Genomic DNA, 22,315 nt, shown 5'->3' with positions numbered 1-22,315 from the left:
ATTTATAATAGATGCAAGTAAACATAATTTATAGCGAGAAAGCAGAGAAAAATAAGATCTAGAGGTAGAGGCAATACATTTCTCTTCATTCCTCCTTCTCTGTTCTTTTAAATACTGAAAACTCCTACACATGCTGAGCAAGCCAGCCCATCTGCAAGGCATCACCCCTGCAAAATTAAAATACCAAGATCTGTGGAAGATGTACATCTTTAAAGAAAACATATGAGGCTTTTGTTTTATTGTGGGTTTTGTTTTTGAATGTTTATCCCCTTCTAAATACAATCAAGAATTGGAGAAGACTTTTGTTTCAGCGTAGAAAACAGAAGCTCTGAACACACTTCAGAATTGTTTAATCCCACCAGGTAGCTCTCAAGGAAGTGCTGCATGTAAGAAAAATACCCTTAAAATTAATTACAACTCCTAGCTAGGTTGCTAGTGTTGACCTTTAATATTTACTATGCACAGAGGACAAAAAATGATGTTCAATATGTTCTACGTTAAATGTGTATCTAAAATGTACATAATGTATAACTTAGTAATTATATTTTATTATATATCATACAGTATATAAATATTGTATACTGTAAGTGCTACTATTTTAACATTTATTATTTTATATATATATATATATATATACACATACACATAAAATATATATAATACATGCTAAGAGCAACCTGGCAGATGAGTGAGAAAATTAGGATACAGTTTTTAATATACTTTTCTTTTAAGTGTATTGAATGTTTTGAGCTGTGGTTTTACAATATATTATTTTTGGGAGACTATTCTGCTTCAGGAACTACACACAGAACTGTGGAAACGCCCGGAGTTTTGAGGTTTTTCATCCTACATGTAAACACAGGAAAGTCAATAGCATACTGATGGAAAACTGTAACAGACACCTGGACCAGCCTGATTATATCTGGAAGGAATTCAGTCCTCTGTCTCAGGACTGAGAGAGAACCTTTTGCCACTGGTGGTACCCTACTTCCCAACTGGAATATTGTGACAGGAAGGGTTAAATTAAGGAAAAATTCTGATACTACGTAACAGTCTGCAAGAAGTCCTGATGAGTCATTCATGAAAGTAAACTGTTAGACATAATCTACAACAGTTAAATATTAAAAATATTCTAAGTAATTAAAATAGATTAGAAGCATTCATACTTTTTCTAAACCACACAGGTTAGGTGGAAATGAAAGTCTGATTTATTTATTTTTTTCCTAGGGAATTCATGCCATCAGCGCATATGGCTTCATTTAATGACATTCAGCTATAATGATTCTGTATAATTACTGGCCTACATAATGCAATTCTCCAGGGATGCTATGAGAAATCTGCACAATCATCAGGAAGGACTTTGGAATGGGGGTGGAGAAGAAAAGTAAAAACACAGCCAGAAGCTCTGCTGTAAAAGTTAATCACTATAATTTACATTTTGCCACCAATTCTCAGGTACAAGTTCTTTTATGCACAATCAAATGATCTGAACACTAATTGTTGCTCCTGTCTTCTACAGACACAAACACTCTAATTTGTGGCTATTTTCTTTTCTTTTGTCACTGAGTTCTTTTCAGGGCCAAATTCCTTTTCTTCTTGCTCAGAAACCCAACTCCAAAGATGTTGCAGGCATTCTGGCATCCACAAGGAAAAGGTAAAAAAGGAAGAAGCAGCAAAGGATAACAATTTAGAAACTTAAAGAAACGCAACAATTAAGCTGTTCGTTTCTCACAAGAAATAGCTTGTTCAGAACCATCCTTTACTCTCCCCTCCTTCAAGCAGGAAGCTGTGGTTACGTTCTGGAAGTGCCAGGCTAACAAGCCCCTGCCTCCAGTCCCTATCTACTCCTTCCCATGCCCCTCGTGCCCCTTCTATTGGGTCAGCCTCACTATTTGGGAAGCCGTGGAGTCAATGGGACAAGCGGACAGATCAACTGGAGGAAAAAATATATTTACTTATTTATTATTATTTTTTTAAGCTTTGTTACATTTTGACTTCACCTCCTAGAACAAGGTGTTGTGCCTGCATAGGAAGAGTTATGGGAGCGTTGGGAGCAAACAGCTGGACTGAGGGTCTCCTCAGCTCAGCATTGCTGTTCAGTGTGTAACCATCAACCCAGGACACCATGAGAAACAAAATGACAGCTTTTTGCCCACACCGTGCCTTTGCTATATTGCAAGGCATCAAACACATTTTCTAGTCTTCAAAAATGTAAAATAAGGAGGGAGTACAAGTAAGTCTGCCTTCTTCTCCACCAGAATAAAGTATGTGGGTGCAAGGATTGTAGCGTTTCTCAAGTATCTTGTCCCATGTGTTCTACAAATTGCTACTATCCCTCTCCTTTGCAATGAGCTGCATCTAAATCTGACTTTTAAATGAAACAACATAAAACCTTGGGAACTTTTATCTGGAAATTTCAACAGCCTGAAAAAATATGTAGAAAAGCATTTCAGTATCGTTAGAGAAACATCAATTAGATTAAAACAAATCAACCAGAGAACATAATCACGTTCTGAGACAGTGTTCATATAATAAACAATGAGACAAAATCTTAGTCCAAGTTTGCAATCAAGTTGCAAAGTATATCCAAGAAAGATAAAAGGTAAGAGCTGTCAGGGTGAAGATACATTTCTATTATATTTTCTTGGCTTTTTTTACTGAACTAACCTTGTTTGATGCTCAGAGGAGAGGAAACCAGAGCGTAGGTGTACAAAGATGAGGTATGTATTAGACACAGCTTTACAATAAAGCTTCACAGTTATAGACATTTTCCATTTTTTTTTGAATTGCTTCTGAAAAAACACTTCCAAATGGAAATCCTCCTTACAACTTTGCTGTTATCAGCATTTTATATAAAAATCTCACATGCAACGCTGCTAAAAGTTATGTTCACAGAAATACCACAGGGCACTTGGCAAATTCTAATGAACATCAAGCAGAAATGCATATAAACATGCATGTCTTCAAATAAAAGGTATAACACTGTAGATAAGCACCACTTAGATTTCTACCTCCAAAAAAGGGGTAAATGCTAAGGCTGCCTAAATTCTAAGTAAATCCCTCTACAGTGTTTTATACAGATTTCTTCAAGCCCTTCATACATATACAGCTACTGGAAACACCGATCTCAAAGACTTTGATGGAATTTATACCAACTGAATATGAGCTTTAGTGCCAAAAATGGTCAACCATAAAGAGGCAGAAAATCATACTAGGACCACCATTAATAGATTATTTAGTCAGAATTACCATGACAAATTACATGGAGACAGTTCATTGCACTACAGTCTCTATGACAACCTCTGTTAGCAGCTACGATACAAGGAACTGTTAAAGTGTCTGATAAACATCTACCCTTGCCTAAATGTAGTTTTGCTCAAAATGAATAGCAAAAAATGCTTCAGGATTCCAGCCTACTGGTATTTTAGCTGTACACTCAAAAAGAGGTGCCTTAAGAAGAAAAATGCAACAGTCAGGCTCCACAAGACCAACAAATTTTGATGATCACATAGCTTCCTGAAAAAGAGCTGATTTTTCTTTTTGTTAGTATGACTGAGTATTTTTCTAAAAGCACATTGAATACGTCTTCAAAAATGAGTTAAGAAAAGGTTCTAAAATATTTTATGCCTCTAGCAGCTCCACTGAACTTGTGAAGTGGGTATCTTCCATCTGAGGTGTTCAAGCACTTTACGCGCGTACTTGATATCTCCAGTTTTACAAATCGCAAAACTGAGGGAAAGAAGGAACGTGACTGTAATGTGTCATACCTACGGCTTGCAGCAGAATGAGATTAAAAGCTATATGCCAGCACTCCCAAGCAACTTGCTCTCAGTCCTGATCATAATGACTAAAAGACGACTTTTAAACTTGTGGGGAAAAAAAAGTAAAAGACATCTGAAACATATACTTGCAAGACTAAAAAGGAAACCCATATTAAACTGTGCATTACTAAAGGGAGTGACTTCCTTTCTAATTTGTATATAAAATATTTAAGATATTCATCTACGTTAATGTACATAAATTTGCAAGATATTCCTTACAGACACATCAGGCATGTGTCTGTCTTGTTTAACAGCAACAGTATAGAACATGTTGTCAAATGCATTCCTTAGTGTTGGATGCACCAGCAAATGCAAAGACTAAAGTTGGTCTGGATTTATAAGCATTCTGCATAGTAAGATCTCTCAAAACACTGATCAACAGCCTGGTCACAGGTCAAACAGAAGCCTCAGCTTAACATCCACTTCTCGCTTTTGATAAGCTAGAGAGTGAGAATGGGAAAATGAGCGTGGAAGGTGTCAATCTCATAAGAGGTGAAAGTTACCTTGTATGCGAGACGGCATCACTAAGACTATAAGCACTGTTCTCCCTTGTTAGAGGATTGGAGGCTGGTTGACTCTTGCTGTGAAGATCCAGACTCAGCGAAGACTCGGCCTTTCGGTCTATGTGGCTCTCTTTTTCTAATGTCCTGTCTGCAATGGAGACCACTTCACTGGAGCTGTGCCACAGTGGCGTCACTTTCTCCTTTGTTAGCCCTGTCCGGGGAGATGTCGCTGCTCCCAGAGAGGCAGTGCTGCCATGGCTAGGTCCGTAGGAAGTGGTATCTATGCCACTATCAGCTGAAGTCCCTTGAAGGTAGTTGTAGCTGTTCAGCTCTGATTCAGTGCGCTCTCCACTGTCATACCATTTCTCATCACTGTGAGCACTGGAGGCATTGCTGGAGAGAGTATTGCTGCTGGAATGGCTGGAGTAGTGGCTGTCAGACTACAGAAGAAACAACAACCCAAAAAAAAAAAAATCACACTTGCAGGTTTATTTCAAAATTACAGCAACAGAAAAGGAGGAGGAAAGGGTTGTGGAAGTCCCCACTGCACAGCAGGAACTCTTCTACCTTCAAGTATTGGACAGGTATGTTTGGGAACCTAACGCGACAAATTTCATTCCAACACAATGGGTGTGCTCTGCTCTTGGTGCATATAAGCACCTTTCACAAGGATGTGGAAGCCATGCCTTAACAATGCAGGGAAAACCTGAGATTTTGTCCCAAAATACTTTAAATTGTTTCCTTTCAGATACAATTTACTCAGCCTGGACAAATGACACTGGCTGAGCTGTGTAGACTTTGACCTGTTTCATAGCTACTGTAATTAAAATATTCCAATTTTAATAGTCCATTGTTTCAGAAAATGATACATAACCAATCCACAGAAAGTGCATGTTAATTTCAACAATGCAATTGCCTATCAAAAGGCTAACCTAGGAAAAATAACAGCTGCTCCTCCTAACCCTTTGTATATTTCCTCCTCAACAGTACTGTCCTTTGCAAATGGTCACTGAAATGCCATTTAACTATCCTGAAATTGTTTTTCCAAATGGCAGAATTGCAAGAAAAGAAGCTTTCATGCAACGCTTTGAAATTGTCCCATCAGGGCATGACAGAGGCTGGTTGGTTTCTGGGTTCTGCCCTTGGTTACAGCCAGCTGTTGGGAAGAAGCAGAATGCCTTCAGCTCTGCAGTGAGCATCCATTACAGAAAGAATTTCTTGCCATACACTCATCACTACTTAGTAGCTCATCTTTGAAGTATCTGTATTCCTCTCAATTTCTTAATTTTAGTTTCCATCTAAAGACTGCATCTAAATTCTGATCATCTACATAACTGGAACTGAAAAAATGCGTTTTCATTATGCAACAGACTTGTTTGGCAGGAAGATGGCCTAGGAATAGGAGAAGGGCCAGAAAGGACAGTTAGAACCACCTTCCCTATTTGCCTACCCAGAGTTTTACCAAACAGACATAGGCAGATCAAATGTCAAAGATTAGATACTGTTTCTGCTCTCACTGGAGAAGAGGGGAAATAGAGAATGGATTGATACTCAGAGCAAGAAATCTCAGCATCCACATTTCTTATTATACTAAAATAAGAACTGACAAAAAAAAAAGCAGGAGGAATATTAAGTTGATATGGACTCCTAGTTATCTCCAGTTTAATTTACTGCTTTTCATTAGGGACAGTATCACTGTCCCTCATCCATTTGTCTACGTAAGAAAGATTTACAACAACCAAGACTAAAGGAGAAGAACGTAGGCATTAGTAATTCCACTGTTGCATTGTGCACACAAGCTAACGAGGCGCATATTACATCATTATATGGTCTAATGCATCACATGGAAAACAGGCCAATCTAAATATGAAAACTAGTTTGTGCTCCTATGAATATGAGGACAGGTGTTTTGTTTGTTTTAAAATAATGAAGGCGTGTCGTTCTGAATTAATAACCTAAAACAAACACTGCAAACTGTACTCAAGGAAGAATGCTGGTAAGCAAGAGCAAATAACAGGAACCAACAGAAGACTTTCTCACACCTAAATAAATGCAACTGATTCTTTTAGCATAATCATGCAACACAAGTCTATGTTTTAGCTGACTGTACAGGTAAAAAGTGGTCCAGTACACTGGACAACTGTTTAAAGTTTTCTTCTTCTTTTGATGTAGTAACAAATGATTTTCAAGACATTTCAAATTTATGAACATTACTGCAAGTTAATCTCTCTGTATATAAATCAAGAAGAGACAGTCTCCAAAACAGAGCACGTACCTAACTGTGTAGAGACAGAAAGGCAGAATTTACCATTTAGAAATTAAAACAAAAAAAAAAATAAGAAAGACACTTAAGCTGTATTCCAGTGGACCTTTCAAAAGTAGTCTACTAACAGTGTGCAAGACAGGTTATGGAAAGGAATTAATAGCTACAGTAGATGAGGAAAGTGGGTAAAATAACAAAACAAAAGCAAGATCACTTGTCTGTTTCAAAGAAGCAGCCTTCATAGTCTTGCCGTGCACAATGTATTAGTCAACTTCAACTCTCACATGTAAGCACTAGAAATAGCTTTGTAAACTCCCACAAATCCTCTCCTTATCACAAGATAACAGACCAGAAAGTGCTTATCATCTGTCAGTAAAACTTTATTAACTAACAAATATTTTAGCAGGCCTTCCATTGCTTCTCTAAGGTTCGGGAAGTAATAGATCTGCTCTACTGCCTGCTCCATAGTTTAATAGGGAACAGGGCTTGACTACTTTTTCCCTTTTCTGTCTGCATCTTTAACTGACACTTTAAACATAATTTTCAACAACACTTTTGGTATCAAGAGCTTTTGAAGCAAGAGCAATATATTAAATAATTCCTTTTTTAGGATAACTTACATGACCCTGCTTATTTGGAGACAAGTGAACCACAGGATCCTGTCTCATCAGTCTTCCACTGGGGCTTTCTCTGAAGGATGGCAGTACTTTTGATACTGCTGGGAGATGGCATGTTGGTTCTGCAATACAGCATACAATGATGTACTGAAGAGAGCATGCAGCACAACAAACTAAGAAAACGTGCAACTCATTTTATAATGCAACTTTTCCCACTGCTACCAGTAGCCAAAAACTTTGAATATCTAACAAGAAAATAATTCCAAATGAAAAAAAATAAAATACACTGAAACAAAACACAGGTGAGTAAGTGAGGGCTCATTCCTGCCTGGCGTAAATCAGAAAGACTTCATGAAAAATTTGCAGCCACCATCCTGGCTTTAACAGGATAACCTGAGCAGTGCCATGCCCCCATTGTCCAATAGCACTGCATCAGAACATTAACACAGAGGAATATACATTTTTACAATGTATTGACATTGTATGTCTAGATGTATATTACCTGTGGACAAAAGATTTAAAAACCTCTGAAAATCTGCGTTTCCTTATATTGTATTCTACGCAAGGCAGGACAATAACAAAAGTCTACAGTGATGGCTTAAATCCACGTTTTTTTCCAGTACCACTACTACGCGTATTTCCTGTCAAAGTTAAGGTGAGCTAAGTAAGTGTTTTCTAATTGCAGAAATAACAATCTGTTGAAATCACAACATTCCTGTAGAAACTAATGACTGTGAATGAGGAAACTGCATAGATTACAAAAGAAAGGAATGCTTTTTAAATTAAACCAGGTAAAAGTGGACTGATTTAATTACTCATCTTACATGGGCAGTTAAGAAGTGCTCTTTGCCAATTTTGCCAAAAAAAGCTTTTCTGTAGTTTAGAGTGGGCAGGAAGGTGTGAGTGTGAATTCACTGCACCTAATGCCTTATTTACCTTGATAAAGATTATCCCAAGTGGAAATGTGCTTATTTGGCACAGAGCCCCACTTTCACCTAGATTCACCAGACTGGCAATAAAGTCTCCAGTCAGAGATGCAGCTTCCAACTGGCACTCTATGAATGCAGGACAATACACAAGAGATAAAATACAGGGATTATATATAAGTACACATTTTTCAGCCTCTGCCAAATGCTGGAGCCACATTATCTACCACACATTTTTTCCTGTACTTTTTGGCTTTTATTTATTTTGCTAATACGGTGACTCCTGACATTTTAGAACAGAACTCACTGGCAGCTCTGCTTAGTGCCAGCATCAACACAGAACCATTGGTCTGCAAAAGTAATGCTGAGGAAAGAACCGGTTTTACATGTGTCGTTACCATCACAACAGTATCAAAACATATGTGATTAAAAATCATTCTGTCAAAATGAGAACTGCAGATCAGTATAATCACAGCTCTTGAGCAAGAAGAAGTATGGGGGGGAGTTGTGAGGGAGGGACTGACAGATGGTTTCAATAATAAGGCACAGCTCACTGAGGTTGTGAAGGTATGTGAACAAAGTACGTCTCCAGAACCTGACGACCACATTTCCCTCACAAAACTCCTGCTAAATTCACTGAACTTTATTCTGTTTTCAACACTAGTCAATTTATAAAGAACAAGTAAAGAGCTGTGATGCGGCAAAATGATCTGCATATATGCAAGGATGGAAAAAGTATGGAATTGTTTAATCTATGTTAACAAAGTAAGAAACATCAATCTATCAATTTTGACCACGCTCATCATGTTGGATCAACGTTTGTAGATAGTACAACCCTTCCATTGGTGTCAATCTCAGTGGTATCCACGCAAATCAAGCCATAGCTGTAGGGAAAAGGTCTATGTGCAGAAACTCCAAATGAAGGCTTAACAATGCAAATCCTCAGTACCCAGCTGTTTTATGTAGTTAATATGTTCCCTTGGCTGACAGCTTAATTGCCAAGTGCAATGAAAATGTATACACTGGTGGAAGGCGATTACCAAGCTATAGATTTACTCCACTATTTAAACTTTAATAGCATTTTTTACCCATTTTGTACATGGTATTTTTATAGCTTCAATGATCAAACAATCAATTTGCATTTATATAGCACCATTTGAAAGGGAGCATCACAAGTACTTTACACAAACTAAGCAAAAATTAAACTAAGTCACTTGGGAGAGCAGGTGAGGTCAAACAAGTTCTCAACAGCAAGGCAAATTAGTAAGTGTGTCCACCCAACTGCTTCTAAAAGGACAGTATTTCAGGGTAACAGTATTAAAGTAGATTTAGTCCCGTAGTCAAATGGGAAACTGGAATGAGTCCTTTCTCAGGTGATATTCATAGGTCTCAAGGACACAGACTGCCGAAGCTAATATATGTTTGAGATCTAATTATTCATCCTGATGAACAAGGTTAACTTTCAAAGACACTGAAAATACAGCGCTTAAGAGAGTTCTCCCTCTGCACAGAGACAGGTATTGCCAAAGTCACCTTGTGGTTAGCACCACTTGCTCATTGTAAAGAATTAATTACCTACCCATCTGGTCAGCGATACTATCCTCACTCCTTTGCCAGCTGGGTGTGGATTTGCCGCTACCACCCGTATCTGATTGCGTGTTCTGCCTGTCAATGGAAGCAGGGGATCTACGGCTAATTCCAAACCTGTTGTAACACCCCAAAAAACAAAGCAGATAGTGATTTTAAATATGAATGAAGGGGAAAGAGCACGTTTAAGAAGCCAGTGTAAAGCAATAGGGCAGAGTAATGCATAGTATGACTGATTTTCCATTTCATTTTTGTGGCAGCTCTCAGGACACATTTAGGACCTTTAATGCATAAGATGTACAATACACATTAATTTATTAATCATTTTTGAACAAGAAAATATGTTACAGTACATACAATTCAAAAACAGACCCAAACCATCCAGGAATAACATTACGGGCTTTCATTTACACAGACATTTACAAGGAAAGGTGACCAGACAGTTAAATAGTTACAGAAGCACAATGAGTAGAACACAAAAGTTTGGATAGAAGTCACATAGGAGAATGAGGTGTATTTATTGGGAGCAGATTTTAAGGACGAGTCCTTTTAGATGTGAAAGTGCTACCTTGGATCTAGTCTAAGTGAGTATCTGGAGGTTCATTTTGGAATCCCACAGATCTCAGTGTGTCACACTTTAGTGACGCACACATACATGCAAACAACACAGATTTAATTGGGGCAATATTACACTGCCCAATATTTTAATTACGATTTTATGAAGTTGACTACTGTTTCAGGACCCCAAAAACCTGAGAGGTATGAGTTCTGTGAACTATCTAGTTTCAATCATAAAATAACTTGAGTTGATTAGTGCGAACTAAATACAGTAGTAGGAAAGCTGAGAGGAATTATAACTACTGCTGGAGAAGAAAGCACATGGAACAAAAGAAAACTGGGTTCAATGGACTTTGTAAATCCTGTCAGATTAGTCAGATGGATTTTGGAAAACTCAATAAAAGTAAAAGTAAACTTAAGCAGAACAATCTAATTTCAAGGGAGAGACCAAAATATACATGCATTATATGCCAAAGTCTGTAAGAATTACAACTATAGTTCTGTGTTACACATAAATCACATAAAGGTACAGATGGGTTCAGAATTACTAGGCCTATCATTAAGAATTCTTCAAGAATAATGCTTTTATGTTTGTTTTTTTAATCAGACATACCCTGAAGGAAAAAGAAATCCAAAACTTCTCAAAAGAATTCCAACCACCTGACATATTCTCTATGTATATATATCAAAGAGTTTCTCCAGCTCTCAGTGCCTAATATAACAAGAGAAAATAAAATACCCCAAATGATGCTTTCTACTCACACTACTTGCTACAAGACTGCCCATGACCTATAATGCGAAACTTAGATCTGCCAAACCATCAAAACTAGCTTAATATGGTGACCCTATTTGAATGTTATTTTACTTACTAACTCAAGTGAACCCACCAAAGACAGTATGACTCAGAACAACAAAATCACACTCCCACCTTTAAAAACAAGTCTCCAGAATCTGTGTACACCTCCAGCACAGCTCTAGAATGTCAAAATATGAACTTGGGCCTTCCAAACATGACCCTACTTCATTTTTTCATCTCTCCCTGGCATTACAAACATATGATCTGATGAATAAAAAGGTGAAGAACATCTGGATATACCTGCCCTATGAATGCAAACACCTTAAATTGAAATTGCATTATGTGGGTAAGGCTTTTCCTTTTCCATCCACGGACTGCAACTAGAAGTTCACTTAAATGCCTAAATTAAACATGATAAATTTAATACTGATTGAGTAAATGCACAAAATAACAACACACAGTATTGACATTCTTTAAACACTGATCTAATTTCCAAACTTTCTAGATTTGAGAAGTATTTTGGGAAGAATATATTTTCATGATAAAATAATTAGAAATTGGTATGCAGACGAAAAAAACAGAAATCCAAGAAGTCTTAGTTTGATTAAGTTGGGTTGCATCCATATTTTACCTTCTATACATTTCTACTGTCCTCTTAACCTAAAGCCCATACGTTTATATCTATGAAAACAGTTCATTTTTTCTCACATTCTATGGTGTGCCTTTTTTTTAATTAGAGATGAACAAAAATATCATATTGCTAATCTTATTTTATTAAAACCGCTGCTTTACTAATTGAAAAGGCAAGAAATATCTTTTTTTTTTTTTGTTTATCATGAAGTGAGCTATTTAAAAATGGGAATAGTAAGTGCAGGTGGTGCTATATTCCATGCTGCTTAAATTTATAGCCCATCAGGGTATGCAGGGAGGAATCCAAAAACTAAGTACAAGTCAAACTGGATTAAAAGAACAGGCAAAGAATTAAAAGAACAGGAATATTACTTAAAAATATATTTTCAAATATACAATCTTAAGAAGAAACTAATTATTTCAGTATTTTCTTCACATCTTACTATCATTTATTCCATATACATACCTTCAAGTAATCTTGGGATGAGTACATGAAATACACATACATACATCAAAACCAATTCGGATACTCTTGAAAGCAATGAAGTGTGGCCTATACCCAAAGTCAGGTTATGGACCAATAATCTAGAAGAGGCAGCAGTTACTGCTTTTACCGATACCTGGTAAAGGTTGGACTCACATCCATGCTTCCAGTCATTAAGTTTCACAAACCGTTCAGACTGGTCATACCATGCAGCAGGAAAGAAACGTACACGTAAGTGATGCAGTTGAGATTCCCTGCACTGGGAGGTCTCAGGGACTGGCATACCCAGAGCACGCTGGAGCCCCACCGCAGTACGATTACCTTCAGGCCACAGCACCTCTTCGGACAGGCACCTACACCACTCTCAGCAATTGAATGTTACTATCTCTCCCCTACTTTAACAACATACAAGTTAATCTCTGCCACCTCTACACGGTGTTCCAGACACCTCTACAAAGCTGCCCAGAATCTCGCCTCTCAGATGAATCTCAACAGAAGATGCCAAAGGAACCGTAATGAACACTGCTTTGCTTACTGAGGCAATGGAATGTTTCTCACTTAATGACATTTTTTGCACTTCCTCTTTAGCCTGATAGATAATGTTTGGGATGTCCTGGGTAAATTATAAGCCACGTGTGAAAGGACAGTATGAGATACAAAGTGCTTCTCCTTTAAGAATAGAATTTAACAGTCACATCACTGGAGTTTGATAAGGATTTATGTTTTGTTTGTTTGTTTTAGGTATCTCATAAGTAAAAGCAAAGTTCATGTATTAATTACTTCCTTCATTATTCCATTAAAATATTGTTCGTTGGACTGATTAAATTTCAGAAGCAAACAGAAGTGTATAAAAGGTTTCTAGGACACATCTTTGCTGAACTTGCCAAATTCTCAAACAACGCAGCAGTGAACATATGTGTATAACCAACCTGAGAGATGGAAAAGGACTGGGGAAGGGTGGTGGTGTGCTATGAGGCCAATTCAAAACAAAAACCCCATGTGTGAAAACTCCTTCCTACTCAAGCAGTTATGGTTGCAATGGTCTATGGACATATGGCAGCATCACTTTTTTTTTTTTTTTTTTAGAGCAAATGACGTAGTTGGAAAAGAGCAGACAAATATTGGGAGCACAAGCTGTTCTTCAGAATTCTAGACAACACAAGAGCTGCTGGCATGAATGAGACAAAAGTATACAGTGTATAAAGAAGTTAAAGTCTTCTCTCCAGCTGCAGAGCTCTGGACATGCTTCCATTTAGTTTCTGTACAATGAAGTTTAATGGATTTAGAGCAAGTCTCCTAGCATCAGTCGGACTTTACTACAAACTCAAATAACGGCCTGGACAGTGATAGTCTCACAAATCAAGGCTTTCATGAAGGTGTGCAACAGAAAAGAGATGGCTTCCTCTGAAAACCTCAAACTGAGCTACGAGGAGAATACAGGGAGACAAATCTTCAGTCACCTGGAGCAAGAAGCTGCACTTGTTTAAACACATGCTCAAGACAGCATTCTTTGTACCTAAACAGGCAAAAGACTGCGGCCTGTGCTTAAAAAAGTGGCTTGCGCTAAGCAGTTCTTGACAATGATATTTATTCTTACTAATGATGTATTTTTTCCTATAATAGAGAGAAAGATATTCTACTTTATATGAGACCCAAAATAGAATGAATTACACACAATGACAAGCAACATATTCAAGACTTCACAGGAAAGCTTTGCAGTATGAACAGTTCTGCTTTCCTCTACAGGAAGTAATTTGGAATGTGGTAGATAGCTCTCTTACTGCCAATTATTTTTTTTCCCTTCTTAGAGACACTTGATTTATTGCTCCATTCAGTGTTCTCTGAAAATGATACAAATTTAATTTCTTCCTCTGCAAGCTGCCCCTTACGTTGACATTGGATCATTTCAGAGTTTGAAGATTTCTGGAAAGTTGGATTACAGAGCCTTAAAACAGAGTGATTATGAATACATAGAAAAAAAATGCTAATTGTGGATTATTTAGCACCTTTGTGCCCGCATATTTCAAGTCTTAGCTGCAGTCACCACACTTTGCTTCTACCGTTAGTATAGACTGCAAAGGCCTAAACCTATTAGTTTTAGAATCTAAACCTGTGAAATGAAACAATTAGCAACATTAAACTAATAGTGTTAATTTAGAATTAATTTACTGCTCATTCCAAAAAGCATGACAGTGATACTTGAAAACAAACATGTTTTAATGCGCGTAAAGAACAGTTGGCAGGAGGCTATGTAAACACTCCTGTGTTTACCATACATTACAACAAATGGAACAGAGAACAAAAAACTGCCTAAAAAGAATATGAAAAAACTCTAGTGCCTACCCTTCTGGCATAGATTTTTGTCTGTATGTGCCCCCACCAGAGCCAGTTTCACTTGAGGTTGATAAGTTGCTTGGAGAATTGCGGCACTGCTGCGACCTTGCTAAGGCAATGGATGAAACCGTGACGTAGACATCAGAACCAGGAGACAACCTGTGTAGAGCAAGGGAACCAGTCAAATCAGCAATTCCGAACTGCAGTGACACAGTGCAAAGCATGACGGACTACCCAGCGCAAAATGTCACATCAGCAAAGAACATGTCATCATTGAGACAGTAGTAATAGTGCCAGTCAAAAGATTAGACATGTTCCCCCTATTAATCTATTCCCTGTGGAGTAAATGAAGAAAGGCAGGTGGGGATGGGGGAGGAAATCCCAGCACAAACTAGGAAAGCATCAGAGTTTCTAAAGTCCCGATTTGTTTTTCGGGATTGAATGTAAGGAATAATGAAGCATGAAATTCCATGCCCAAATACCAAACAGAGCCATCTGTTTCTACCTCTCAAAACAAACTCTTGCCTGGAATTTGAAGTTGTCCATGCAAACTCTTCCAAGGGTATTAAGCTTATCCCTAAGCCACCAAACTTGCCCACATTAAAGCATAAGGTCTAAAAATGTAACATTACTCATAAATATCCTGAAATCCAACCAAAAACTTAATATTCTCATATAAAACATATGGGAATGCTGAAAATACAGACCTGAATCACATGAAGCCTTCTCCTGTTGGAATAACCGTACGGCAAATAAACAGGCTAGAATTTCAACACATGCATCTGAGCAGAATGCTTACACTGTTCAACTTGTATATCCTGTTCTACAGTTGAAGTTTTTTCTAGATCCTTTTCTGCTTTGAGCATTTTGTTTTTGAAACCCCAACCGAATTCAGTGCTGCTAGTTATTGTTCAACTCAGTAGTGACTGAAGCCATTTAGTACTTCTGCAGTGATTTAAGACTTCGAATTACACCATCCAAGAATAAATTATATTGTGAAAGTAAATCTTTACAGTATTTTTCTGAGTTAAAATGCATAATTACACACTAAAAAATACTGACTTTAAAAAAAACAGATAGTTGTCTCAGCACAAAAATTTAGTCCAGAGATTTATCTTAACCTAGACACTTAACCTTTATCTGCAAACAAGCAGATTTTAATCTGCTCTCACCATAGTAACTGTAAGGAAGTTCAAAAACTCTTCTGAAAATACAAAAAAGCACAGCACTGACTAATACACGTATATTCAAGTATATGCATATCCAAATAAATATAGACAGGTAGATTAAAAAAAAAAAGTGCATTTGGTCTCCTCAGTACTTCACCAAAAAAAGCAGTAAACTAAAGCTTAAAAGGGTAAAAAAAAAAAAAAAAAAAAAAAAGGCAGCAGGGCTGAACCAAACATGCTGATCATCTGGAATTTCATAAAGTACACATCATTAGTAGCAACTCTTTTTCCCCAGACAAGAAAGGAATGATCCAACTACTCCTGGCCATCGAAGTATCACAGCAAACTCAGTAATCCCTTTCTAGTCTACTGAACTGAATTTATCTTCTCACATTTATCAAGCAACAACTCTGAAATATTTAATTGCAAAGCAAACAGTTCAAAATTTGGAAACTTGGGGATCAGTGAGCCAAGCAGTTCATTTTCCCATTGGCACTCTTATAAAGGAAAGAACAGTTTGGCCAACAGAAATGTGTGTTTTCAATAGCATTCACACATCTAATATAATCATATACATTTAAGTTATGCTGGCAGAGCAACACACTTCGAAAATGAGCTTTTTTCACAAATTTTCATTTACTATTAATGGCATGGAAACCCTTTACTTCAATAATTTCTGTAAAACGATTTCCTGTTGGAAAATGCTTACATATTCACTTTGGATTCAGCTATGCCTTTTCTCTGTTTCCTGTGCCTTACCAAAAAGTGACAGCACTATACAGAAGGAACATCAAATTTTCAGAACTGTGTCATGGAGTTATAGCTCATTTACCAAGATAAAAAGCCCCGAGGGCAAAAAAAAAATCGTTAGAAATGTGGCCTTAACAGCAGCAAGGAACAAGGAGTCAGGCAGGACACCCTATTATTTAAAGCAGCAACACACTTTACTGGTACAGTTCACAATAGAACTTAAATAGGGAAAGACATTTCATTTTATGTGAAACATGCAACTAAGACGAAAGAACTTGAAATTAGTTTGAATTGACTTTTCAATCTGATTTGAAATCTATTGATGAAAGGAACTTTCCAAGACAAAAGGAGTATTCAAAAGGAGTATTGTTAGCAGTATGTCCCTGTAGTTAAGTTATTCTGTGCTTGTCTTTTATTTATAATTTTTAAAAATAAACTAAAACAGGCTATTATCTATTTCAAAAGACAGCTTTGAGAAGAAATTCCAAAATGGTTAAGCGCATGAGTTCCATAATTGAACTTAAAAATAGGCCAAGCGTCCATTGCATTAAAGAGATACAATTACATTGCAGTCAATTGAATTGGGATTATACTACGCATGATTTAGCTCTAACAGATCTAGTTCATCCTGAAAGGACTGGTCGAGTCTTGCCAAGTATGGGAAGAAAATCATCTTTTGTGAAGACAGTGAGTGGGATGGGCGTATGTTTATTTGCTTAGTATGACAAAGACATCAAAAGCATCCATCTTGCTCTTAATAATTCATTTCTATGTCATTTGCTGTAACTTTCCCCAGATCTTCAGCTTGCATATGCACATAATATATACATCACAGGAAAAAATGTCAGTCTAGCATGCTTTGAGCCTATGGCCTACGACAGTCTTTAATTAGACAATCATACTCTGGTCCTTTCTGCACAGCTGTGACACGCAGGAAGTGCAGCTGACAGAAGAAAAGGGATGGCCTTAGAATCAAGGTATTTCCTTGCTGTCTTAGCAAACTGAAATCTCATCTTGCACTTGCTGCAGTATTCCAGTACGATCATTGGTGTATTTGTTAAAGATGATTTTTCATTCATTGTCACTAATTGCAAGCTTCTCAAAGGCCTGACTTGATGCCGAGGCCTGATTTACTTCTGTGCTGAAAACTTACCAAAGCAGCTGAAGCTTTAATTTGAAGCTGTAATTAGAATATATAAAATATTAACAATGCTGGGCACACTTCCAAATGTGAGATGCCCAAAATAAGACATAGCAATTGATTAGAACATAATTTCTCTACCTTTGTTCTTAATCTGAAGAGGTCTAAAGACATCTCTTTTCACACAAGAGTCTTGAAAATTAAGTTTAATTAATACCCATGAAGCATTCAGAAACTATAGTAATGGGTGCCACTGTAAAGCTTAGAGGGGAATTAATAATTGCATCTTTACAGTGGGATTTGAACACCATCCAGTAAATAAGGGATGGAGTAATGAAGAGGAAAATAAAATATTAAATAGCTGTTCTTTAATGAGCTGCATCCACCGTGTGAACTGAACGAGGCAGATGTCCCTCTGTTGAAAGAAATTCTCATAGTTTAACCAAAGGAAGTATCAAAAAATACATTTACACAAGGATCCTGAATAAAATCACACAGCAAATCAAAGTCTGGAAGCCAACTATATGAAACAAAATAGCGAGAGGGAAAAATAAATAAGTCAAGCTCCAAAATTACATCTTCTCCAGTAACATTAACTCTGGCATGCTTCACTTATATGTATGGTTTATCACTGTCTTCCCCTACTGTCTTCCTCTGGTATTTATTCTGGGCTATAGATTACATAGCGTCCCATGTGAACTAATTAACGTGAAGGGAATTTATTGCATTTGTATTTTAGATCCTTTAGTCTTAATACTGCAGTAGCATTAGAGATTTATATTAAGATGTATAAAGTTTTTGATTGTTTTTCCTGCTACTACAAACATGCACATCAATCGTGAATACATTAAAGGAGCCAAGATAAAATACCATGAGGAATAGGGAGATTTTAAGTATAAGCTCGTGAATTGGATGCATGAAGACAATTCAATACAGGCAGATTTAAGTACTCTGCAGGTCAGGCATTTGTCTGCTTTCAGTCAGGGACTGTCAAGCAAGCAACTCTCTCACAACAACAGTTCTTTAGGGAAGCTAAGAGGTTTTTATGTATATGATACAAAAATGAAATCCGCTAGTTCTCAGGACTGATAACTCAACTTTCATTTAACATAATTAACAAGCTAAAGCAAAAATAAGAAGTGCAAAAACCTAAATTTGTTTCACTCGTTACCTCTTTTTAGAGACTATAGGTATATAAAATGATCTTCAGCCAAATATCATAGAATCATAGAATAGAATCATAGAATATCCTGAGTTGGAAGGGACCCTTAAGGATCATCAAGTCCAACTCTCGACACCGCACAGGTCTACCCAAAAGTTCAGACCATGTGCCTAAGTTCACAGTCCAATCTCTTCTTAAATTCAGACAGGCTCGGTGCAGTGACCACTTCCCTGGGGAGCCTGTTCCAGTGTGCAACCACCCTCTCTGTGAAGAACCCCCTCCTGATGTCAAGCCTAAATTTCCCCTGCCTCAGCTTAACCCCGTTCCCGCGGGTCCTGTCACTAGTGTTAATGGAGAAAAGGTCTCCTGCCTCTTGACAACCCCTTACGAGGAAGTTGTAGACTGCGATGAGGTCTCCCCTCAGCCTCCTCTTCTCCAGGCTGAACAGGCCCAGTGACCTCAGCCGTTCCTCGTACGTCTTCCCCTCCAGGCCTTTCACCATCTTCGTAGCCCTCCTCTGGACACTTTCCAACAGTTTCATGTCCTTTTTATACTGTGGTGCCCAGAACTGCACACAGTACTCGAGGTGAGGCCGCACCAGCGCAGAGTAGAGCGGGACAATCACCTCCCTTGACCTACTAGCGATGCCGTGCTTGATGCACCCCAGGACACGGTTGGCCCTCCTGGCTGCCAGGGCACACTGCTGGCTCATATTCAACTTGCTGTCTACCACGACCCCCAGATCCCTCTCTTCTAGGCTGCTCTCCAGCGTCTCATCGCCCAGTCTGTACGTGCAGCCAGGGTTTCCCCGTCCCAGGTGCAGGACCCGGCACTTGCTCTTATTGAACTTCATGCGGTTGGTGATCGCCCAGCTCTCCAACCTGTCCAGATCCCTCTGCAAGGCCTTTACGCCCTCATTTGAGTCCACAACTCCTCCAAGTTTGGTGTCATCAGCAAACTTGCTCAAAATACCCTCTATTCCTACATCCAGATCGTTTATAAAAATATTGAAAAGTACCGGCCCTAAAATGGAGCCTTGAGGGACCCCACTGGTGACCGCCCGCCAGCCTGACGCAGCTCCATTTACCATAACCCTTTGGGCCCTGCCCGTTAGCCAATTGCTCACCCATCGTATGATGTTTTTATTTAGCTGTATGGTGGACATTTTGTCCAGTAGGATCCTATGGGAAACCGTGTCAAAAGCCTTGCTGAAGTCCAAAAAAATCACATCAGCTGGTTTCCCTTGGTCCACCATACGGGTGATCTTATCATAAAAGGAAATCAGGTTAGTTAGGCAGGACCTACCCTTCACAAACCCATGCTGGCTGGGACCAATGACTGCTTTGTCCCCCAGGTGCGCCTCAATAAGTCCGAGAACCAACTTCTCCATGATTTTACCAGGCACTGACGTGAGACTGACAGGCCTGTAATTGCTAGGGTCTTCTTTCTGACCCTTCTTGAAAATTGGCACAACATTTGCCAGCTTCCAGCCTACCGGGACCTCTCCAAATTCCCAGGATCGTTGAAAAATAATTGAAAGAGGTTCCGCGATGACATCCGCCAGCTCTTTCAGCACCCGGGGATGAATCCCATCCGGACCCATGGACTTGTAGGGATCCAGGTGGAGTAGCAAATCCCGCACACGTTCAGGGTCAGTTGGGAGTATGTCATCCCCACCGTCCCGGTCCTCCAGCTCAGGGCACCCTGGGTCCCGAAGCCCATCATCGGCATTGAAGACAGAGGCAAAGAAGGCGTTAAGCGTCTCTGCTTTGCCTACGTCATCGTCTGTGAGGAGACCTTCCTATCAAGGAGCGGCCCTATGTTTTCTTTAGTTCTCCTTTTTCCATTTACATATCTAAAAAAAACCCTTTTTATTTTCTCTCACAGACACAGCCAGCTTCAACTCTAGCTGTGCTTTGGCCACTCGAACTTTCTCCCTACAAACACGAACAGCATCCCTGTATTCTTTCCATGACGCCTGGCCCTCCTTCCAGTAGCGAAACACTCTCTGTTTCCGCCTAATCTCCATTAGAATGTTCCTGGTCAGCCACGCCGGCCTCCTGCCCCGCCTGCCTGACTTGCGATATTTTGGAATTACCTTATCTTGTGCTTCTAGGAGGCATCGCTTAAAGAGTGACCAGCACTGGTGGACATCGAGGCCTTCAAGAGCAGTTTCCCAGGGGACCTTGCTGACTAGTTCCCTGAGCAGCCTGAAGTCCGCTTTCCCCATATCTAGGGATGAGGTTTTGGTGGCACTTTTCCTTCTGTCACCATAAATTTTGAACTCAACCACTTCATGGTCGCTATGACCGAGGCGGCCACCAATCACCACATCTCCCACCAGACCCTCTCTGTTTTCTAGCAACAGGTCTAGGAGGGCACCTTTCCTAGTTGGCTCCGTTAGCACCTGTACCAAGAAGTTATCATCTAGGTGCTTCATGAACCTCCTGGACTTGCTCGTGTCAGCCGTGTGGCACTCCCAGTTAACGTCCGGCAAGTTGAAGTCCCCCATAAGGACAAGGGGAGTTAATCTCGAGGCCTCTCTTAGTTCTGTAAAGAATAATTTATCGGTGCTATCATCCTGGCCAGGCGGTCTGTAATAGACTCCCACAACTACATCCCCTTTATTCGTTCGTCCCTTGATCCTTACCCAGAGGCTCTCAACTTTGCCATCGCCGACCTGAAGTTCCACACAGTCCAGCCCCTGCTTCACATACATCGCCACCCCACCACCTCGCCTACCCTGCCTGTCCCTCCTGAAGAGCCTGTAACCATCTATCGCAACACCCCAGTCACAGGACTCATCCCACCAGGTTTCGCTTATGCCGATGATGTCGTAGTTGCGGGACTGGGCCAGGACTTCTAGCTCATCTATTTTATTCCTCATACTGCGTGCGTTTGTGTAAAAGCACTTCAGGTGCGTCTCCTTACTTGCAGGTAATTCCAAAAAAGGTGCACTTCAGTCATGAAAGGCCTGATATATTGGAACTACTGTAACATCTCTATTTTACTCTGAGAAATTCTACTTGCTTGTGCTATGGCTGATGACAGGATTCCCCTCTTGCAATTCTGTGCTTTCTCCAAAATCCATCTGAGACTGAAAGCTCGAAGAGTCACACAGATCAATTCACCATGTGCTTCCCAGCTGCCATGTCCCTTAGGACAGCTCACAAACTCTGCCCCTGTCTGCTGCTCTGTGGAGGGTTATCTGTCACCACCGTCACTGCACTGTGCTCAGTGAACAGAGAGTGTGCAGCCAACAGCAAGAGGGAACAAGGAGCGATAAATGTCACCTTCAGCCTCAAACAGCTAAATATTAACATCGGCCAAACATCAGCATGTGTTAACTAGGGCTCAGCACTGGAGAAACACAACCAATAGCTGGCCACAGCTAACACCACGGCTGAACATGAAAATGGAGGTATAGCTATAATTTAATTCTGAAATTGCTGACTGATGCTCATTCTCATAGGTAAATTTCCAGCCCCACTGACAATTAGCAGCCCCTTCATTTGGAAAGTGCAGCCCTGATGGTAGTAAGGAAATACAGGTTATCTGCACAGCCTTGCTAATG

General features: G+C 39.2%; 1 protein-coding gene across 5 annotated transcripts in view; it reads right to left on the bottom strand.

The window, feature by feature from the left end:
• The window catches only part of SIPA1L1 (signal induced proliferation associated 1 like 1), a 206,210-nt gene that overhangs the window by 15,792 nt on the left and 168,103 nt on the right, over positions 1 to 22,315 (bottom strand). For all 5 annotated transcript variants that reach the window (XM_084519499.1, XM_084519498.1, XM_084519502.1 and 2 more), the window contains 4 exons: positions 14,529 to 14,678; positions 9,710 to 9,834; positions 7,208 to 7,326; positions 4,325 to 4,764 (listed from right to left, as the gene is read on the bottom strand). In XM_084519499.1, coding sequence (XP_084375625.1) covers positions 4,325 to 4,764; positions 7,208 to 7,326; positions 9,710 to 9,834; positions 14,529 to 14,678 — 834 coding nt within the window. The remainder of the gene's footprint in view (positions 1 to 4,324; positions 4,765 to 7,207; positions 7,327 to 9,709; positions 9,835 to 14,528; positions 14,679 to 22,315) is intronic.

Source organism: Aythya ferina (assembly GCF_964211825.1).
Source record: "Aythya ferina genome assembly, chromosome: 5".
Classification (NCBI taxonomy): domain Eukaryota; kingdom Metazoa; phylum Chordata; class Aves; order Anseriformes; family Anatidae; genus Aythya; species Aythya ferina.
This window is presented reverse-complemented; position numbering and strand designations above follow the sequence as displayed.